The following is a 21,534-nucleotide window of genomic DNA, read 5'->3' on the forward strand; positions in this document are numbered from 1 at the left end:
CCAGGGCGAAGGAAAAGGTTTCGTGTGTGTGAGCGTTATTTTTTTTTATTGGGCTGGTATACTACCCTCCCTGTACCCATCAACTAAAGCACTTTGGCCGCTGTTCACACTGTAACATTGTCAGGGCCTTTGCCTCACTTTGATGCGATGAGCTCGCGTACGGTAATTGTGCAAGATCGCGCGGGTATGTAGTGCGTGGCTGTGTATGTGGAAAGGGAAGGGTTGAGCGCGCGAAAATTATAACAATGTAAATGAGTTTATAAATAATTTGCTTTAATTGAACCGGGAGCGGGCGCTCGTGTGCACGGAATCGTAAGTGCGCCACGAGCGGCATCGAGCAAACATCCGTTTGTCGTGCATTCCGTCGTTCTTTTCCCTCCCTGCGGGGTGGCTGAGTGCTCGATAGGGGGTTGGCTTCGCTGGTTGGTGAGAATTACGCTACCGCTAGCACTATTATGCTTTCGTTCGGGGCGTATGATACGGTAAATGAAGAAAAAACAAATCCTGCTGAGTACATGATCGGCTTGCATATGGGAAGCGATATTAATTGGTTTTGTAATACAAACGGAAAGTACAACCTCATGAAAGTATGCTTTAAGAAGTGAAAAATCATTACCAAACAAAATATGTCGTGACATTGTACTGTTTTTTTTTAGTCATAATATCACAGTTATCAAGAGTGTTAATGTTTGAATTTAATCGTTCCTAGAGCGCCTCAAACGGTTTATGTTTTCAGTTTTCCAGGTCAATTAATGGTTAATCATCAAAGCCACTAGTTAGTGAGTTTGTTTTGCATTATTTGAACTTATTTTTGGAACTTACATGTTGACAAAATGCAACTTCTCGCTATAGAAGGCAGGCATTTACTATAGGCATTTCAGCACTAAAGCGAGAAGGGACATTTTCTCAATGGGGCTTACTAGAACCTCTTAACCGCGCTCGCTATTATGACGAGTTTTCCAGTTCGCTGCTCATTCTTCTCATTGGCTGGTAAAGTTCTTTTAGGCCACCTACATGGCCGATTTGTGCAGCTTTATTCAAAGAATATTCAACATTTTTTGGCAACATAAACAGTAAACCCAACAGTATAATTTTCTTACAATTGTTTTGGTGGAAGGTAAATGGCAGAAAATATTATTGAAATTCGTTCAAAAATAAATAAAAAAGTTAATTTTGCAACTTAAACCTTTATGCATAGTTTTACTACTATTTTCGAATTCAAACATCTTTTAACATTCATGCAAGCAGTTGCTTTTCCATTTACACGGTCAGTGAAAGCCTACCGTGCACTGCCAAAACATGCCACGTTCGTAGTCTAAACAGTGCCAATCGGCCACCAGTTGAACGGCCACAGACAACGACGTCGACGACATTCAACGAAGCGAAACGGGCAAGAATGCAGCCAAAGTTTGTTATACAAAGTACGGCTGTCCCACTGCACTGCGCTGCAGGGCGAACGTGCGCTGTGGCGTGTGTCAACGGATGCACTATATCGACCCACCGCACACCGTCGTCGCGAATCAACTTCTTCATTGTCGCCGTTCAGACGACCTCGGTTGCTTGCACCGCAAAAAGGTTTGTTTTTTTTATTCGTCAGCTAGTAGAGAGAGTTTTTCAACGAAATTCTTGTGGAAGGCCGAAGCTAGGTTAAACGGTAAAACATCAATTGAAGTGAATTGGATGTAATGAACAAATAGAAATAATGAAAGAAGAAGGAATAATTATAGGAGCTTATGTAACGATTTGTACAAATAAAATGCCCGAAAACATGTCACTTTCCAATTCAAGGAAGCACACACTCTTTATCCTTCATTTGAATGCGTTAGGGTGCATCTTCAAGAACTATACCGCCTACACTTCTTCGGATTGCAATAAACACACAAAAGCTGTGATGGGTCACGTTTCAGGCAACGATTTTACTGCACAAAGTTTTGAGTGATATCTTTGGATGGTGATCCAAGCCGAAATGGTGAATGATTGGTTCGCGATCTAACCAAAATTATGCACCAAGCTACTCTCCAATCGACGGCTCGATGCTAATTGAGTTTGCTTGCCTTTCGCCAAACCCATTAGCTGCTCGCTGGGATCCGGTTCGGTCCAATGTCGACAAAACACGGGAGCGTTTCCTGATGAATTATTCTTCAAAATGTTAACCAAGGCACAACGGATCCCAAGCACTCTCCTTTTGTGCAGAGTGTAGCTTTATTTTCTTTTCGTTTTATCCGTTTTCCATCGCAACGTTTAGCCACCCGGCGCAGATCGCATTTACATGCCTCATGTCATCAATAGAAATGGACGCAAACTTCGAGAAGTTTCGTGCAACTGTCGGTAAGCGAGTCTATCTGCTGCTCAGGAATAACGAGTCCAACCCCAGCCTGATGTATCACGGCAGCATCCTGCGAACTGTGCAAGGGCACGATTTCACCACTGAAAGCTACTGCGTACGGGAGCAACCTGTGGTGATCGTTACGGCCAGCCTCCATGGTGTAATGCTGCCGGAGACTACCACCCGCGTCCGGACCAGTAACCCACAGTAAAAGTCGATCAGATCCTTGCAGCGACAATTTGGAAGACATTAGCACAAAGGGAAGCTTATCACGATGCTTCCCATCACCTAGGCCTCTGTAAATGAGATGGTCAGAGCTGGTTTAAGAAACGATCCTTCACAAATTGAATATCCTGAACATGAACTTACCGAATTTTTCCACTTACAAGATACAGCTTATGACACCGAGGCTGTTCCGCATCTTTATTGTACGGATCGATCAGCACCGTAGTCGGTTCACTGGGCCACACCGTATCCACCAGTACATCCTTATGGTCGAAGCTGATGTGTGTGGTAAACATAAACAAACAGCACGGTTGCCGACAACAACCGGCCGGACACGGGAATGGTTGGCGGGAGATGGTGGTATCGTCAAGGTGTGGGATATCTGCCACTTTTTCTTCCACGACTTCAAACGCAGACCATAGCCTATCGGGATGATGAGTTGATGAAGTAAACGGTGAATTATAGATTGGTGATTTGATCCGCTCGAACAGGTCGCTTGGTGGATCCGTAGCCTCAATATTTTCCTCATCGGATTCCATCGTTTGAAAAAAATTTTGCTTGTGAATTTCGTTAAAAGATGCGATGATTCCGAGATAGATTTTTATTGTGGATTCTGAAGAGAGTACTTGGATAATTTGGTGATCACGTAGACTGTTTCAAAACAATGATCCAAATCCATAGTCTACTTGATTCATGGCAATTCGCCAGAAACGGCAAACAAAAACTAAAATGTTTGTTAAACCTTCCTTTGTTATACCTTCCTTAATAATAAGAGTTGAAGCTGATCTTTAGTTAGTGCGATCAGCATTCTCCTTCAGAATCCTAGAAAAGTTGTGGTCTTTTTTTGTTACTGATTTCATACTTAGGGTCTTAGGGCTATCGTGTGTACTATCTGTTTAATTTTTTATTTCTATTTTATTAATCAAAATGAAACCACTTCGCACTCTCAAAAAATAAAAACGAACTAACCCAACCAATTACCGGCAGGATGTAGCGGCGTTTGTTGTTCATTAGCGATTATGTGAGTTTAAGTTTTCGTTTTTGCACGGCTCAGTTAGATTAGAGCTCGTTTTGTTTACTAATTTTTCTGTACCGAAACTGAACACGTATTGCTCGTATACTGCTCGACTGCTGCTGCTGCTGCTGCTGCTGCTGCAAGATGTATGTAAGTCTGTAGGCGTGTGGTTTTGGATAGAACCTAAAAATTGTGTTCTACAAGCGTGCGCTTGATCCAACCTAACATGTCTAGCGCCCTTGGACTGGTCGACCGCAACGGTGCAACATAGGGTGTGCATGTTTGCCAGATCATTAGATACGAAGGATAACTTCACGTCTGATGCTTTTTTATTTATGCTTCTGCTAGTCGCTGCGGCTGCAAAAAGATCCGTGCACGGGCTCAACGTGGAAGGCGGTTACCAATGTAACCACGAGGCACCGATTCGCGGCGGTCGCTATTTGCATGGTAATCTAATGAATACGTCAAGTGTCAAACCGGTAGCGCCCCAGCAGGTTAGGTGGCGAAAAATGATAAATAATCTTCCACCTTCTTGCTTGCCCGCCCTCTCCACAACAGCCTCGAGCAGTATAACCGCGAGCACATGGCGTGTGGTTACGGTGCCACGGGCGAAACATAGACACCCCAATGCCGTATGAAGAATGGCGGTGTTTTCCTACCAGCGGGATTCCGCGGGTGGGCGGAAGTTGATTGATGTAGTTTTAATGATCCACAATCCTGACTGGTTGGCGATAGGCGCGTGTGCAATAGTCGGTCGGTGGTGGGAAAACAATGTTGCGACCGGCGGGTGCAACTTAGAACGATTGTTTAGATAAAATGCTCTAGTTGTGGGTGAACTGACGTTCAGATTGATATTATTGGTTTCCTTCTAAGGATAGCTTACTCGGGGGATGATCAAAACGCTGAGTCTGTGTGATCAAATGTCTCATTGTACAAGGATACTGGACGCTGGAAGATGATGGTAGGGAGCATGTTGATAAGGTGCGAGAAATACAACACCAACGAGTGTCGCAACGGTATTCATACAACCGCAGGGAATCATGTTCCTCCTAAATCGTTGTGTCATTCAACAAATAGTCACGTCAAAGATCCATCACATTCTGTGGTTTTGGATTCATAGCTTCCACGTGATGTGCGAGTGTAACTGTGGCGATTTGGAGCTTTGCTAGATTTAGCCAAAAGCAATAAATTAGGAAGTTACCGGATTATGCATTTGTTTTTCAGATGTGTAATAAGCTTCACTACTCTAATTGAGTAGTGATTGCGCATAGAACACTCAGATATCTTACTCCAATTTCATCATTATAATCGTTGTCTGCAAAACCTCAGTCCCGTGTTATTTTCTTTATTCATTTTTAAACTCAGTTTTGTAACAAATCCCGTCCCATGTTACTCTACTAATAAAGGTGTCCGAATTAATTTGCTGCTAAATCAATCCTAATGGCCACTATAACGCAGGCTCTTAGCCAGTAAATACACCGCGAATTACAAATAATTAATGCCTTAATTTATGGAATCAATTCGCCGATTAGTAGAGGCACTCAACCCCTTTCATACACTATGCAAAGCCCAACCTTGATCAAACCGTTCACGGTGGCGCTGGCACTAAGCATCGAATTTGGACCCGGTGCTCTAGCTACAGCACCCAACCACGTTGAACTTCCTTCCTTACGTCCTTCTGTCGGTTTGAGGACATCCGATAGTCTGTGTCTGTTTCTTTCCGGGGCAGCGAGAGAAGTAACTTAAGTTTTCCAAATACGTCTCTAGGAACCTGTTCGACGAGTTCGGCCAGCACACCAGCACGCCTGACCTGCGTCAAGTAAATTCTATGTGAGCATCGTCTGTGACCGAAATTGCAAAACAATCAAACAAAAAGTAAAACAGCTTAGTTAGTAAAGAATTAAACGAAGCATAAAGCAAAAACTCAACCCGTTCAGTGTTTTCAGGTAAATGCTCTAAGCAACAGTAAGCAGGTTGCTCCGGTCTTCACCGACACCGAGTGGGCAAGGTCCGTTTTTCGTCCCCATAATGGCATTAAATGACAGCTCGTTGACGTGCAATTTGAGTTTTTGTTTTTTCACTGTAGAAAAGGTTGCCATTTTTTTCTCTCGCACCTTTTTAAATAATTTATTATCGCCATAACGATTGCGCTTGGTGGACTTTGAGCCCACGCGCTTATTTACAACGCAATTAAAATCAATTCCGCAAAAAAAAAATGCGATGCAAAAACCAAACATTATGCACACAGCTAGGGTGTAAAAAATGCACCGTCCACCCAAACAAAATCAATCGAAACCCAAATGCCGTACAAAAGTGTTTCAAATCAAGCAATAAAAATACTATAATGGTTAATGGTATTGAAATTAAACAAACAAAAAAACAAAACAAATCAATTCATCGAAATCATTCCCCTTGAGGAACGACGGTACGCGAACAGATGCCCGATCACACTCGGGGACACCTGAAGGTGGACCAAGTGGGTAACGCTTGAAACGTGTTCAAGAATTATTTGTGTATTTTACATTTTTTTGTACCAATCCAATCCTCCGAGTGCATTAGCTTGCAGAAATCGTAATGTGTCGTGTATTTTTTCTTTGCTTTGCCTAGAAGTTATTTCAATTTGACTGTCAATGTGGTGTTGGGTATCCGCGTGCACGAGCGCGTGCCTGCGAGTTTGCGAACGGAATGGACAAAAAATAAATAAATAGTAAAACAAAGTGAAACACCACCGACGAATTCGTCTAAATACCGAACGAAACAAGCACAGCAACAGCGAGACAAACCATTCAGCTGGCCGGGAACGTGTGCGAAATCATCGAACCGTGGCTGAGCGATTTTCGAACGACCGAGAAAAGAGAACTGACCTAGCTAAGTGGGTTTCTGTTGAAAGTCTAAGCACCAAAGCCCACGTATCAGCGTCAATAATCGCGCCATGGCTTGTGGTGACGGCCGATGGAGGCGCACACGCGCTCAAATTGGTGAGATGTGTTACTCTATACTCTAGCTTCAAGCCGAAGCCGTGGAGTTTGTTTAGTCGGGAGTTTTGAATCTATACTTTTTTTTTGTGTAGCTTTGGCTGGCGGCTATACCGAAGCCAAATGAAAAAAAAAAAAAAAATCCAACGCTGCCGAAATGCTTGTTTGTCGGCGGACCTCCGCCTTTAACCGTCCGCTCTTAATTTGTGCACCCCGGATCGGATGCGATAAGCGAACGGGCGGGCTTTCGAGCAGGTTTGTAACGCACGACAACAACAGTAGGCAATCGTACTTTTGTCTAATTGGCATATTTAATGATCACAATCCAATGCTTGGTGGGGAGAAGTTGACGGGCAAAGGATTAGGTGGCAAGAGTGTGGCAGGCAAAGCGATAATGCCAATCCAAGCGACCGCACTGAAGGGGCTTAGGCCGTACGACCCGAGAATGGACTATCGAGTGGGGTAGGAATTAAATAATCAGTCACAAGACGGTTCCGGTTGGGAAAGGCCGACTGGATCGGATTGGCCTCGCGTCGATTTCGAGCAGTTTCGTCGAGCAGTACCGACGGTGAGCAGACAGAAAGACCTTGAATTTATTTTTAGCGAGTAAATAGAGTCAATGATCATATCGTAATAAATTCAGTTGAACTCTAAATTATTCTTTATATTTAAATTCAACAATTTTTCAACAATCGATCACTTTCTTGTAGATAGCGAGCGCGTTGCTCTTAGAAAAGATGAAACAGATATAAATTATTTTTTAGCTTGCTTTATGCATAAATATTTATATTATTTGTTTAACTTTTTTGTTCAACAACTGATATAAAGCTGTTGAACTATAAACGAAACAAAGATACATCTTCAAAATTTACGCCAAACTCGTCCCTGGCTCGATCATAACCTGCAAAATCATTTGCGATTGATGCCTATCGTTCAACTAGCGCCGAAAAAGACTGACGTAAACATGCTGCAAGAAATGTGTCCGACATGCTACGAAAATTTAATTTCTACCAAGGACAAATAGCCGACCGTGCCGTGCTAGTGCGTGCAGCTAGTGTTTTTCTTCTTCTTGCTTTTGTCCAGGACATTCGAGTTGCGGAACCTTTGCCAAGCGCGTGTTTAGTAGCGTGTAGGAAAGTTGCCACTGTCGCTCAGCTACACCGACAAAACGACAGTTGATAACGATAATTGGTTGGTCTAACTCGTCGCCACCGTCGTCTACTGGTACATGCTTAATTATTGAATTTGTGCTTTCCATGGCTGTTGGTGGACTGTTGGCTAAGTTTGTTGCCAGCAATTCTCCTGTACTGGTTCTATCGCCAATACTACGTTATTCCGGATTTCTTTTGAAATCCTTAGAATCACATCGTTTGAAAATATATTCTTCCTTTTTTTAAGTCTAGTTTAAGTTGCCTTAGTTGAAGTATTGTTCCTTCCAACCCGCAATTTTTGTGAAAACTTTCGAAAACACTACCTTACAGAGCTGTTTTTCTCTATTGATTTCCGTACTTTTTAGTTGTTATTTCTATTTTTTAAATTTGTTTGTAATTTCACCATCTCTGCAATAATTTCATTGTCTCGCCACCGGTTGATGAATTTCGCCACATTTTGCAATGGTCTAAAAATAGACCACAATAACAAATCGCCCTCCAAAAGATTAGCCTCCCATTCTAACCTTACCAAACTGCCCGCTTGTCCAGACCATCCGGATAGTCAGGTTTGCTTGTCGAGTACGGAATGTTGAACCACAGGCCCACACATACCCACCGTACCTGCCGTCCAATGCGATCCGATGGCAGCGATCGAGTGCATTAGCCTTTTGCAGGCCGAGTTTCCGACCGTTGGTTCGAGAGTGGATTAGAGGATTTTTTGGGCGCACCAGCGTTCATTGACGTCACACGCCGTCAGATAATTGAAACCTAATCGATCAACGTGTCGATGTTCCGCTCGCTCACCTGTCCTAATCGTGGCTCAATGTCAGGCTGGGCGCATTCCACCGGGCACCATCACCATCGGTAGCCGATCTCGAACTGCGCACGTGGACACAGCGTTGCATGCATCAAGATCGGAACCGGTACACCGCCACCGTCTGACTCGGTGCCGTGTTTAGACCGTTTCATCATTAATATTACACCGGTTTCGTGCGTCGTTTCTGATTTCGGTCGGATCGGGTTTTTGCAGTGCGTAAAGCATTACCACCCGGGTGGGTTGGTTCAATGCCGTGACGGGAAGATAAATTTAGGGCTAGACCACCTCTCCCCCTTCCCCTCCCACCTTCCACCTTTTTTGGTAGCTCCACGTGGCGGAAGATTAGTATCGAACGCATAAAAAAACCAAACCCAAAAACAAAAGGAGACACAGTTTCAGGATACCGAATCAAGGGGTTAGCGCTCGAAATGGAACCAAATTCAGCGAGCTCAAGCGGTCTGTGTGTGTATGCGTTGGAACCTTTGAAGGACAACGGTTCCATAATTATCGACATGTGTGACACGCAGTTAATGTTGCAACATTTGTTTTCGGTCACATAGATTTTTGTCCTTTTACCAAACCTTGCCAACAATCTATTTCACAACAAGTGTAACATCAGTGTGATTATCCAACACCAAATGCTATCGCTAATGAGGTTAGGTTCAGCTTCCACCGAGCATGTCTAGCGGGGGAAACAAATTGTTTTGACATCGTTGGTTGACAGCAAGTTGGAGGTGATAGTCAAAATTAGTGATTGAATGTCTTGAAACCTGTTTAAAATTGTTTATGGAAATAATTATAGACCTTCACTTAGCTTCAATAGTTTAGTGATCAGATCTTCAAGGATTATTCATGGATTGTGCCGGGTTTATTAGAACTATCCTTTGCATTTTCCGTTGGCACAAAAGCTCCAGTAGGTAGTGTTTAATTCCTATCAATGATATTTGATATCAAACTTGATGACCGTGCTAGTCTTTAAAATTTTTATTAAAAACTAATCCATCGACCATTTAAATTATTGTTTAAAAAAATGATTATGTATAATCAACTAAAACGGCACTGGTTGTTAACGTCGTCCACCAGCATCTCTATGCAAATAAATTTTATTTAGGAATATTTTGATTAAATTATTCACTGAACCTGATTGGTTATCAAAATGACATAAAACACCAAAGTCTTTAAATAAGACACAGTGTATAATTCTGATTAATTAAACATTTCATTGAACATGATGTACAGAAACTCCCAAGCAAGTCTTTACCACCTACTTACGATCAGACACCCAAGTAAACGCTGAGAAACCCAAGTCAGTGCGTTAAGCGTTGGTGTCTCACTGGCTTTGGTCACCGTTTTATTTTCCCACCAATGCAGCAGACGATCAGGTTCAATGCTGTAGGCGTATCGCTTCAAAAATCCAACCACCATTGCGAAGCATGCTTCCGTCCGTTCTCCTACGGTAAACCCAAACGATGCAGAGGACGAAGCACTCCAAAATAAAAAAAGGTCCTACCAGAAACAACCAACTCCCGGCTTCGGGTGGCTTCCGACCCAACTGCAGCGGAATATGTCGTTGTGGAAATGCATACGCCACCCTGCAAGTTGCCGCCCGGGCACCGTACAGCTCTCGAAGGCGTCCTCCGGCTGTTTGCGTAGCGCTTACGAGGCGCGTTGCTTCACCGAAGTTCAGCATGTGATGAACCTCCGCCCGATTTGGTGTGCGCAATGGGTCAGCTCTAGTTGCGCGCGGGCTCACCCCGTATTTACCCACGCCATTAGCGTGCGCGGTTAATATCGGTAATCATGTAGCTGGTCACCACCCCGAGATTCCCGAGGCGACCCCAGGCTTGAGCGGTCGCCGGTTTGTTGACTTTATCGCCGCGCTACAGATAAGGGTTCGGGTTCGGACACTCCCAGCGGTGCCCGTTGCGTACTGATCGTTTTTATTTTTCCTTTCGGGCTTTAGCTTTGTTTACCAGCGCACCGCTCTCGGTGTCCGAAAAATGGTCACTACTCACCTTTGCCGGGGCAGCGTGGCTGAAGCTTGTTTGCGGTAGACAAACGCGAGCCCCGGTGGCGACAGTGTTTGCTTTTCACATGATACTCCACCTCACTGATGATCGGCATCGGGTGGTGGGCAAACAAACTGGTCCAGCGTACCAGACCAGTTCGATGAGCGATAGGAGAGGACCTCAACGCGAGTCTTGGACGAGCCGATGGGTGTGGTTTTTGGGTTAGGTATCGGTGGGTCGAAATGCTCATTCACACACACGCAGCAGTGGATGGCGCGTAGGGATTGATCGATCGATGGGAAATCAATCGAGCGCTGTGGTTTTCCGGGGAGGAGCACAGAAATTGCTGCTGGGAACCTGCAGATTAAGTCTTCAAGCGATCGGTGTTGCTTCATCGTCAGGTTGGCGACATCTGGCACCAGTTGTGTCGTTTGCATAGTAGAAATAGTGACATGTTTGTTGATAGATTTGGATCAACCCGTCATGGTTGATGGTGGCGACCGTTTGAGTCATCGGGTGTGCATTGTGTAATAGATATTTTGCTTTCGTCATGACTATTATTATCAGAACTTACGGTGGAGTAGATATGACTGTTTTAATTTAGGAATCATATTGAATATAAACCCTTGCTGACTATATTTGTCGCTTAAAATATTTTTTTACAAAGTCATGGTATCCAAAATTAAATTATTAGAAAATTCTTCGTTCGCACTAAGAAACTATAAAGTTGAATAGAAAAATAAAAAATACAAATATTTTTTTGCATCCTGCTTCATTCGCTCTTATTACAACCGGATTACCAGAATAGGCCCCCCAGAGAGACACAGAGATCATCATCAGAGTAGACAAACAAATCGCACCAGCGAAATGACGGAAATGCATTCTTTACACACCATCACGCACTTGCCACTTGCAGCCTTCCGAGAAAACCGAGAGTGGATGCAAATCCCCCTCGAAGTTAACGGGCAAGGCATCGTCAGCAGCAGCAAAAAAAACCCTTTTTCTGCAAGCCCTTTTAATCCTCTCGTCAACGCAGATGCACACTTGAACGCCACTGCCACCTAGGTTCGAAGCGAGGGAGGACGCAGAGCAAGAGGAAACACATGCTCAGAAAGATACCAAGTACCGTGCAACGAACGAAACCGACACCAACCGTGGCACTTTTCCAGAAGGAAGAGCGAAGAAACAGAAACAGATTATGTGAAAATTTGACGGTCATGCACGAATGCACGAATGCTGAGCGTTCGCCGGTGGTGCACTGCTGGGTGGGTCCTTCAGAGCGATCCGGATATGATCGTACTAAAAGTCCACCCAGAAAACCCGAGATGCAGCTGCATCGCACCGTCTCACATGGGATGGCCTTGCGCGGTCACCAATCCTTCTTGCATGCATCATTTTCCGATGGCGTGATGAGGCGTCAGGCATCGATGCATTTGCGTATCGGTTTTAACGAGCTTGTCGGTGCCGAATGCCGATCGTTAAACTGTGGACCATATGTGTGTGTGTGGTGAGCAGAACCGTTGTGTGGCCTTGCCGTTAAAGATGGCACTTGAGTCATTTCCCTCAAGAAGCAACCATGGCAAATGACAGATTCAGTGTTTGAGTGCCGCGCAAATGAAGGAAACTACCGTAACACATGATCGTTAAATGGTGGATTAGAGACTGTTGGTTTCTTAAGCATTGTTTGTCTAATAGTTGTAACACGACCCGCATGATCGAACCATTCGATAACCATCAACGATCATGGATCGTATGGAAGCAATGAAAAGCAATAAAAAGGGCTTCCAACTAGCAACCGAAGAAGCAAACTCAGAGGATCGTGTTTTATGCCCACCGGTCACAGTGTGGAATCTTTTTTAGATAAATTGTAAGCAGTTTCTCCGATAAGATCTGAATCCTGGCTGCGTAACTGGTTGAAGAGAGGCTGCCTATAGCATCCTGATTTCTTTTGTTTTCGAGTAGCAGCATCGACCGTGGGCCTGAGAAAGCTAACGAAAGCTGCGTGTCAGATGCGTGTGTCCTGGCTTGGGGTTCGCATAATGGTTGACATCCCACTGCGTTGGATGGATGGCGCACACCAGTACCTTTTTCGTGGAATGTTGGACGGCAAGTGGCAAGTGTCAACCGGTTGACAAGGGTGTCAGGGAATTACCTGCGTTTGCATCACTGTCCATCGCAATTAGACCGTTGATTAGTGCCTTTTTGCTTCCTTCAGCAAGGAAAGGTTTTCGGTTTCGGCTCGGCGTGTTTGCTCACCGAAATTGATCGATTGGCTTTGATAAATACAGTCAGGTGTTGTCGTGTTGTGTGGATTGTGTGTGGATAAAAAACATACATAAACCGATTTGAGAAAAAACTGTGTTTTAATGGTTCGCAGAAAGCATATAAATATTGTAAAAGGGATGACACTTCGTCGTCTATTTGCTGGAAGATTTCACGACAAAGACTAAATCAAATCGATCAACTTCACGCAGGTGACAATAAAGCATTGCCCACTGTTATGTTTTTGTTTATTCTTTAGGCTCAGCTTGTATAAATCAAAGAATAATATTTGATGAAAACGTTTTTGAAACAAACATTTTTTTGCCGAAAAGATTACTTCAAAATATTAGTGGAGTTCAAATTGTATAAAGCACATACCTGTAGAAAGTTTTTAAACATATTAAGGATATGCTTTTTTCATTAAGTTTGACAAGGTTTCTTCTTCATTAAGTTTAAAATTGAGTGAAGAAATGTCCTTGAATTTTTAATGCATTCTTCAGCAAGAACCTGCTGCAGAAATAGAGCAATGATTTCGTTCAGGTTACAGAAAAAGAACAGCCACCTAGGACACGGTTTAGTAAGTTTATTTAAGGAGTTAATTGAATTTTAATAGTTTTGTAATTTATGATTCTGGGATAAAGTTATATTTAAAAAAACTCCATTTCCTAGTGACCCATTTCAAGAAAAAGGATCTGTACCTTCCATTTGATGAACTCATTTGGAAATATAATAACATTACTAACCCACGATTGCTTTATAGTTCAAAATAATCGTCTAGACGGGTTACGATCAGAATTGCAAACTTTAATCTTCACAGCATGTGGTTCATTTTATGTGCTACAACTCCAACCACAACTGGGCGCTGATGTTTCAATCAGCGTCTGGTGTAAACATCCCACAAAAAACCGGGGCTAGCATTGAAGCATTCTTTACCGTCTGGCGCATGCATCGTTCAAATGTTTGAGATATCTCCACCGGTCTGGTCTGTGGCTTCGGGGGTTGCACTGCCACGCGGTTTGCACCCCACGCGAGCTGCATTACGACCGCTGCCCTTCTACATCCATGCGAGCCGCATTTATCAATTGCAACCACCCGTCCGTACCGCTCTGCCCCCTTCTCACAAGGGCCACGTGCATCCTGTCCAGTTGTAGCTGCATCCGGCGGTGTAGAGCGCTTCGGGTATGCGCTTGGCCCCCACCGAGGTCTCGTTCTCAATACCGCAGACTGGCGCGTTCCGTGCGCTTCTTATCAGACCTCGTCGGCTCGCCATGTAGCCACCATCCCGCGCGCATCAGCCCGTTTTTCCCCCTACGCGTTCGGTATGCAACCACGACCCGTCTAGATAGAGACCCAGTCAATGGGTCAAATGGGGGTTGAGAAACACACAGAAAAAAAGCCGACCAACTGTAACCGTTTTGTAGTGAGCGTGCGTGCGAACATTCGTGCGCGGGAGTACACGATGGATGCCCGCTTTAAGTGCGTCTACGGGTGTTGCGTGCCGACGTAGTGACATGCTCGCGCACGGAACTACGAGCCGTGGTACAAGAAACGGTCGGTCGGTTTAAAAAATCCGGGCCGCGTGGCTATTGTGGAACTGTGGCCATGTTTTGTCTGGCCTTGCGGGCGGGGGCTTGGTGCATGGAGGTTGCCGGGGTGTCTGTCGGACACTTGTCAGTTTCATACGCCAATAACGGGCCGGAAACTGTACTGTTCTCGTTTTCGCTGCAGTTCTGTTGTAAATGTTTGTTAGTACTGATCGCTGATATGATTTCAATTTTAATAGATAGATGCCTAGATAGAAACAATGTATGGAGAATTTGTAGCTAACGTCCAATGTACGTCATTACAGTGATACAACAAAGCTTAACTGTCTGCCAGTTCGATGAGCACAGTTAGTTGGATTCTTAATGCTGATGGGATTGCAATGATGATAGCGATCCGATTCATGCGAATGGCTTCGAAGGAGCATGACAGAAAACTTAAAGATCCGGAATCAAACGTTTAGATTGATTAAATCAGTCGGAATTTATGAAACGAAAATGTGTTCTTTAATTGAAGAAATCGATTTAAAATTGTAGTTCGAGCTAAACTATTCAATTGACTTTAAATTACTAAAAAATCAATTCTATAACCCACTTATGTTATTTTAAATGCTGTTGCCATTCGGAGGATAATATTCTTCCTCACTCATTTGCCGCCTCACATGATTCTTTTGCTGCCTCAGATTAGCTGTGAATGTTTTAACGACAGGCGGTAAATGGGTGAACATATCGCACGCTCTCATCCCTGGCCATATTGCATCTTGTCCTGTACTGCATCGATTGTTTCTCCTAACCTTCGGAACGAAGCTAAGAAAAAAAAAAAACCCATTGAAACTGCACCTTGCATCCTACGGAATCGCTACGGAACAGTCCCCGAACCAGGGAACTGTAGCTTCCCGGAACACTTCAGATCCGACACCCACCACGACGACGATGACAAGTGTGCACGCCTTCACCGGACTAGGACGACAGTGCGATGATGACTATGACGAGGGCGGTTGTGCTGGTGCAAGGATTAAGATAAGGGACCTCGCCCGTGACTTGAGCAGCCCCGTAGACGAGTGGCGAGGATGTTTTCTTAGGATCAGCAGCCGTCGCTGTACGTGCGATGAGGTATATGCCCTTTTCTACCAGCTTCTTCAAGCACTGGACTGTTTGCTTTCGGTGCCCACTTGAACAGCGGACACGCTGCTACGCTGATTGCTGCTATTCACCGACCATAGACCGAATCTCCTGAAGGATTCCCGGAACGAGTGCCAGTACAAGCCACCGATATACCGGGATACCGAAGACAACTGTTGTGTACCAACAGTTGATAGTTTCTGTTGTTGCTTTTTTACGATTTAAACGGAAAAACGACACCCTTCCTGTCACAGTCGCTTTGTGTGTGTCCCTGCGTCAAGGATGGTATTATGGTTTAATTTACTGTAAAAACTTTTTAACGACTTAAAAATGCGTTTAATATTTCGAAGCACGGCGCGCTCGAGTGCAAAGAGCCAAATTTGACGGATATGGTTTATCGAACGGTTTTATTGGTTTTTGTGCATCGCTGCATTACTATGCCGACTGTCACAGTGCAACGCTGTAAATTATGTTTGTACGTCACGCACTTTGGATGGCTGTTTTTCTTTCCGGAGGAAATAAACGGCCACACTGTGCACAGGATTACTACACCTCTGAGGACACTCGAGGGTTGGTGGTAATAAAAACGCTTTAAAACATTCTTGCTGTTTTTTTGGGGCAATGAAAACGCTTAGTGAGATAGGATATGTGTTTTTCTTCTGTTGAGGCTTAGGTTGTTTGTAGATGTCGCATTCATGTGAAACACTTGACTGTTGTGGAAAAATACGCCCGGGAAAGGTTTCCGTTTCCTCGTGGGTGGTTCAGGGATTGGATCGTATAGGCGTTTAGGGTAATAAAATTTGGGAGACCTTTGACATAAAATGAACCGATAAACAAATGTAGTTTTTGTGAAAAATCTTATTTCATCATACGATAGCAAACAGACAACTCAAGTAGACTTTAAAAGCCTGTCATATAAATGTACGATGCAAATGAAAAAAACAACTTAGTAACTTTACTAAACAAAAAGCAAATAAGGGAACTGCATAACATCGACCTAGTACATGAACAGAAAATGACATCATCGAAAGAAAGTATTACTAAACTATGAATTGTTATCAAATAAGAAAAAAATCATTGATAAATTGCTTCATCGTGGACATTTTGCTCCATTCCACGAACGCAACTTAACTTCCGATCGGGCAAGAAACAAGGAACGCCAGAGGTAAAACATCAAGTTGCTGCACCTGACACGGTCACACCTCAAACCACGGAGTCGCTATTGCCTCTAAACCAACTCAATCCCTTCCCTACCCTCTAGCTAGCTAGCCTTCCGATAAAGCACCACACAAGAGCATCGTTTGCGCAAAACGCCGAGCCGTACGGATAGCTGATAAGAGTGGTAGGGCATTTTATCTTACCGCCCGAGGGTTTTTCGATTAAAAGCGCTGTTCGCTGTCAGGTTGAGGCGCGTACGAACAAGCACGGGGCGGCCGCCCTTTTTTGCTTGTGGGCTTCAAAAGTATTTGGCGGGCCTGATGGCGGCCGCTTCACAAAACCGATAACGACTGGTTTGGTGGGGGTTGGGAAGTTTGCTGGGTGTTCTAGGCGAGGCGATACGCGCGCCAACAGCGAGCGAAACTGGAGAGAAAGATAGAGAGAAAGGGGTTGTGCTTATCGTGCCTTAGTACGGCTGAGGCGCCATTTTTTCTGATTCATGTGTGTTCATTGACTCACGTAAGTTATGTGTAGAAGCACGAACAGTATAAAAGAGATTATTACTTGACTAGAGCTGCAGTAGTTATTTGAAACACCGAATTTCGAAATAATTTTAAAATATCGTACTATTTTAAAAAGATGAAAAGGATTACATCACAAGGATACTGTCATAAATCAACTGCATCCCCTTATCAATCAACGATACGGATGAAGGTTTAATTGGAACAATCAGCAGGCGGGCATTCGAACAGATTGATCGTTAATTACGGAAATCAATTACAATATGATTGTTTACCTATCGGTTCCGGTTCTGCAGTTTTTACACATTCGATGCACAAGGTTGTTTTGCTGGCTTCAATCAAATGAGTTGCGCTTGAAGAACAGAAACCAGCGCAAGAGAGCACCATAATTACATCAAAGACAACCGTGGCAGACAGGAGACTCCCGGGTGCCCGAAGCGCGTGTCCAACGTGCGCTGCTTGATAAAGCCACTCGCTCCCGCTTTCTTTCTATCTCTATCTTCCCCTTCTCCACTTCCACAAGTGACGCTAACCGGCATTCCTTCCCGCGGGCTATAATTTCTGTCTGGTTCGCCCATCGTCGGTGGTGGTATTTTGGGAATGCTGCACAATGACGGAAAAAAACCCTCCCTCGAATCCATCGATCCCCGGAACCTCGCACCGTACGGATGATGACGAATGATGAGCGCAGTCGATCGGGAACGATCGCACTGATCCTTTCAAGCCCGGAGAATGGAAAAGGGAAGGATTTAGTTTACTCAACCCTCTTCTTTCGCTTCGATGGCAGCCTAATAAACATTCGGCATCGTTGCACCTGCTGGCATATACAGTCCGGCCAGTTCGAAAGAGAACGGGGACGCATTATGATTTATGTTTTCGGGTTGAATCGCCAACGAAATCGAATGTGCAACGATGGGGGCGGTAACGTGCCAGCGGAGACGTTGGTCCCTATCGAAACTGGAACGAATCGAATGAATATGGGATTTGGTCCTTTTAGTTCGCTTTCCCACTCTCTCTCTCTCCTTTTTTGTTCACATTTTCGTTTTTCTTCATTCGATCAAGTCCACATCAGTAACGGCTAGAAACGGCTCAGGATTTAGACCGTCATGGGCATATTGGATGATGGATTTTTTCTGCGTTTAACCTTTCTCCTTCCTGCGCCACATAATCATCCTTGCGTCGAACTTTGATGTGTGTTACACATATAGAAGATTTTGTTTTGTTTGCCTCTTTTCCAGCTTGCCTAATCCTCGCTTTTATTGTGATCGATTGATGGAAAGGAGTACCAGAGGGTGAACGGGAATAGAAGACAAGTGCGTCAGATTTTTTCGTTTGTTGTGTTCCTTTAGAACGGATTTTTTAAGGACACGGTTCGGTCGGATTACATGCGAACCCCGTCAAGGTCCGAAAACAGGAAATGCAACGGGCGAACGAACACTATCCGAATCGAGCACGAACGTACGGAGGGATGGAAGATGGCTCATCTGTAATGTTTCCTATTTCATGCAGGTGATTCGGGCAGGTCGCATCAAACTCGCCAAGGACACGCACGACTAGACTGAAAACGAACGCAAAAGTGTGGGAAAGTATGTGTTTTTGATTGTGCCGAAGTACACAGGGACCGAGATCGTTTCGAGGTTTCCTCGTGCATTTTTGGTAGTTTTGTTTTGTTGAAAGGTTCTTAAGCTGTGTTAAGGAATAGATCGTAGGGATCCTTTTTCTTGTGCGTTTTTTTTTTTTTCGTTGCTTTGTCGAGGGAACTCCCGTAGGGTGATCGAATTTACTAGAGAGACACCCTCTGGTCTCTGGATGATGCAGTAGAATAGAAATTGGATGCATTTCCTGTGCGCATCTCTGCCTTGCTTTTGATTAGGTTTGCTACGGCACGGTACGGTACAGGTGTAAAACGGTGAAATATTATAAACCGTAACAGGCATGAGTGGGCATGACGGAATAGGATAACGCATGCTGGATAGGATAACGGATCGATGATCCAGTTTTTTGCAGCTGTAAGCAGCGTTGGGAAATTATTAATTTATTTTATTACAATTAGTTAAATTTTAGAATCATTCGAATGTTGTACAACTGGGAATAGTCATCAAAACCAAAAATATCAATAAAACAGAAAGATATGTGATTTGAAAATTTCACACAATAATGAAACATAAGCGAAACATAAAAAGCAACAAAATGAATGCAATAAGCAATCAAAAAGAAAAACAAAACACTAAACAAATCTCACAAACTGATCGATAAGCGTGAAAGTGTAACTGACGCCCACAAGTAAGCGGGTGAATTATGGCAGGCACGGTTTCTGCACAGAAATGAAAAGCTTTCATTTACACTACACACCTCCTGCTTTGCGCCGTTCGCCTTCCGCCTTAACTTGGTTGCACTTGGCTTTATGGCAGTTTCTTTCCGCTTTCCATATCCTTTACGCCCCGAAGTAACCTGCCGGGAAGTTTGCATTCGCGGTAGTGGCTGTACGACGAAGCAGGAAAAGGCTTTTGTTTGCGAATGTAGCGCTTATGCTCCCGGGGTTTGGCTGTTTGGTTAGCATACCGGGACCACCTACTCTGCCCGGACGCTGTTAATACAATACTGCACCCGCTGAGGGCAGCCCGGGGGAGTTAAACTTTTTTGAGAAGTTAGCTTACGAGGGCGAAAGACAAAATCAGCACGAGTTGAACCAGCAACAGCAACAAAGTACAAATCTCAAGGAAAGGAGGCTCAAGGATGCAAAATAAAAACCCTTTTTGGGGAGCCATTGTATGGCCACGTGTGTGGTTTTGCTTACTTTATGGTGGCGGATGTTTTATGTTCGCCGCCGGTCAGAGGTTCCATCCAACATGGGCGACCAGTGTGAAGCCGGGTTGCAGCTACAATTACCAATGCAGGGTCCGGTTTTGGGGATTATGAGGCTCCGGATGGCAAGATCGGTTTGAACCATGAACCACCGTGATTTGGTGGACCGGAGGCAGTTCAATTTTGACTTCCAAAAATTGTTTCAGCATGGGTGGTTAGAATTGGCATGAGTGTAATTTACGGTGCTTCGAGGTGCATTAATCCAATCGTTTTATGGTTTACAGACTCGGGGAGACTTTTTTCACTGAAAATGGTTCGCTTTGGTGTTCGCTAAGGGAAGAAACGGCCATTTGTCTGATATTTTGGGAAAGGAATCCATAAAGTTCTAAAATTATAATACATGGTTACTGGGTACAATGTATCTACTTTTAAAGTATAATTTTTTCGCTTAAAATCTGCCAAACAGTCCCTTTAATTCTACCAAATAGATGAAATATTCGTATACATTCATCCCCTTATTTTTATGTAACCTTGTGCTGAACCCAATACTTAATCTCGAGAAGGATAAGTAAGCGCGTTTGCTGAATCTAACATCACCAAAAAGGCCCAAATCCAACAACCCTCACAGCTCCCGATCGGTGAGATAGTAAACCAAAACATAAACCATTGCCCTCTGCATCATCCGCCAGCCTCCTTACCGCACCTCTTCGTGTGTGGTATTTTAAAATAAATAAAATAATTTCAACGCTCCCCACGAGCCATCCCGAAAAGCAAAAGAGTTGACCGACCGACAGCACAGCCCTTCCACAGCTAAAGTCCGAGTACGGGATATTGGGTATTGTTTGGACAACCACTCAACGATGCACCCCGTTTTGTTGTTGTGGCCAACATTAAATTGCATACTGCACCAACTGGCAAAACACACGCCGCCACGGGCAATGGCGGCGCGTTGGCAAACCGATTGACCGCAGCCGTGCGTACAGTATTTGCTTACGTTTCGCCGTCTGCGTGTGGTATGGTCCTTTCCATTTGGACGACTTTCAATTTGCACAAGATGTTTTTTTTCCTTCCGTTTCTTTCTGTATGTTTGCTTTTGTGCATGTAAGTTACTGCATATTGCACTCTACATGAGTGTAGGATGTGTTTTGCCTTTTTCCTCAACGTTGAAACTGTCCACTCGGAGGTTTTCCTACCGAAGCGAAGGTGAACGTACTGCTGACCGCACGCACGCATCCATACGTCATTTGTCAATGTGTGCCAAAGTACACACGAAATGTACCAAAAACGTCTCCACATCAAGAGTGACACATATTTTCGTGTAAAATAAACATTCCCGTACAGTAAATGTGGGTTACCCGTCGTTCAAGCTTTGGGGAAACATCGAATCGAACCTGACAAACACATCATCATCATGCCCGGTTGCAAAGGGCACCCGGAACGGTGCAAGTCAACACAATGTTTTTCGCCAACGTTTGCCAGAAATGTTTTGGAGGCAAATTCGAACCGAATGGCCGACTTGCAGAACACTAATTGCCAGTGAAATCGGTACCTAGGGATGGTGGGACTAACCACACTCCGGAAACTATTCATCAAAACTGGCGGAAAAT

General features: G+C 44.2%; 3 protein-coding genes across 4 annotated transcripts in view; 2 read left to right on the forward strand and 1 right to left on the reverse strand.

The window, feature by feature from the left end:
- LOC126561420 (protein Smaug) overlaps positions 1-21,534 on the forward strand; it is a 469,519-nt gene that overhangs the window by 150,425 nt on the left and 297,560 nt on the right. The gene's annotated exons all lie outside the window — the stretch shown is intronic.
- The window catches only part of LOC126562512 (protein hairy), a 579,505-nt gene that overhangs the window by 14,279 nt on the left and 543,692 nt on the right, over positions 1-21,534 (forward strand). The gene's annotated exons all lie outside the window — the stretch shown is intronic.
- Positions 2,283-3,090, reverse strand: LOC126562886 (uncharacterized). Its single transcript, XM_050219484.1, has 2 exons — positions 2,696-3,090; positions 2,283-2,622 (listed from the first exon to the last, which is right to left on the reverse strand). Exons 1-2 carry the CDS (start codon positions 3,088-3,090, stop codon positions 2,283-2,285), a joined length of 735 nt encoding a protein of 244 aa, XP_050075441.1.

Source organism: Anopheles maculipalpis, chromosome 3RL, assembly GCF_943734695.1.
Source record: "Anopheles maculipalpis chromosome 3RL, idAnoMacuDA_375_x, whole genome shotgun sequence".
NCBI lineage: Eukaryota > Metazoa > Arthropoda > Insecta > Diptera > Culicidae > Anopheles > Anopheles maculipalpis.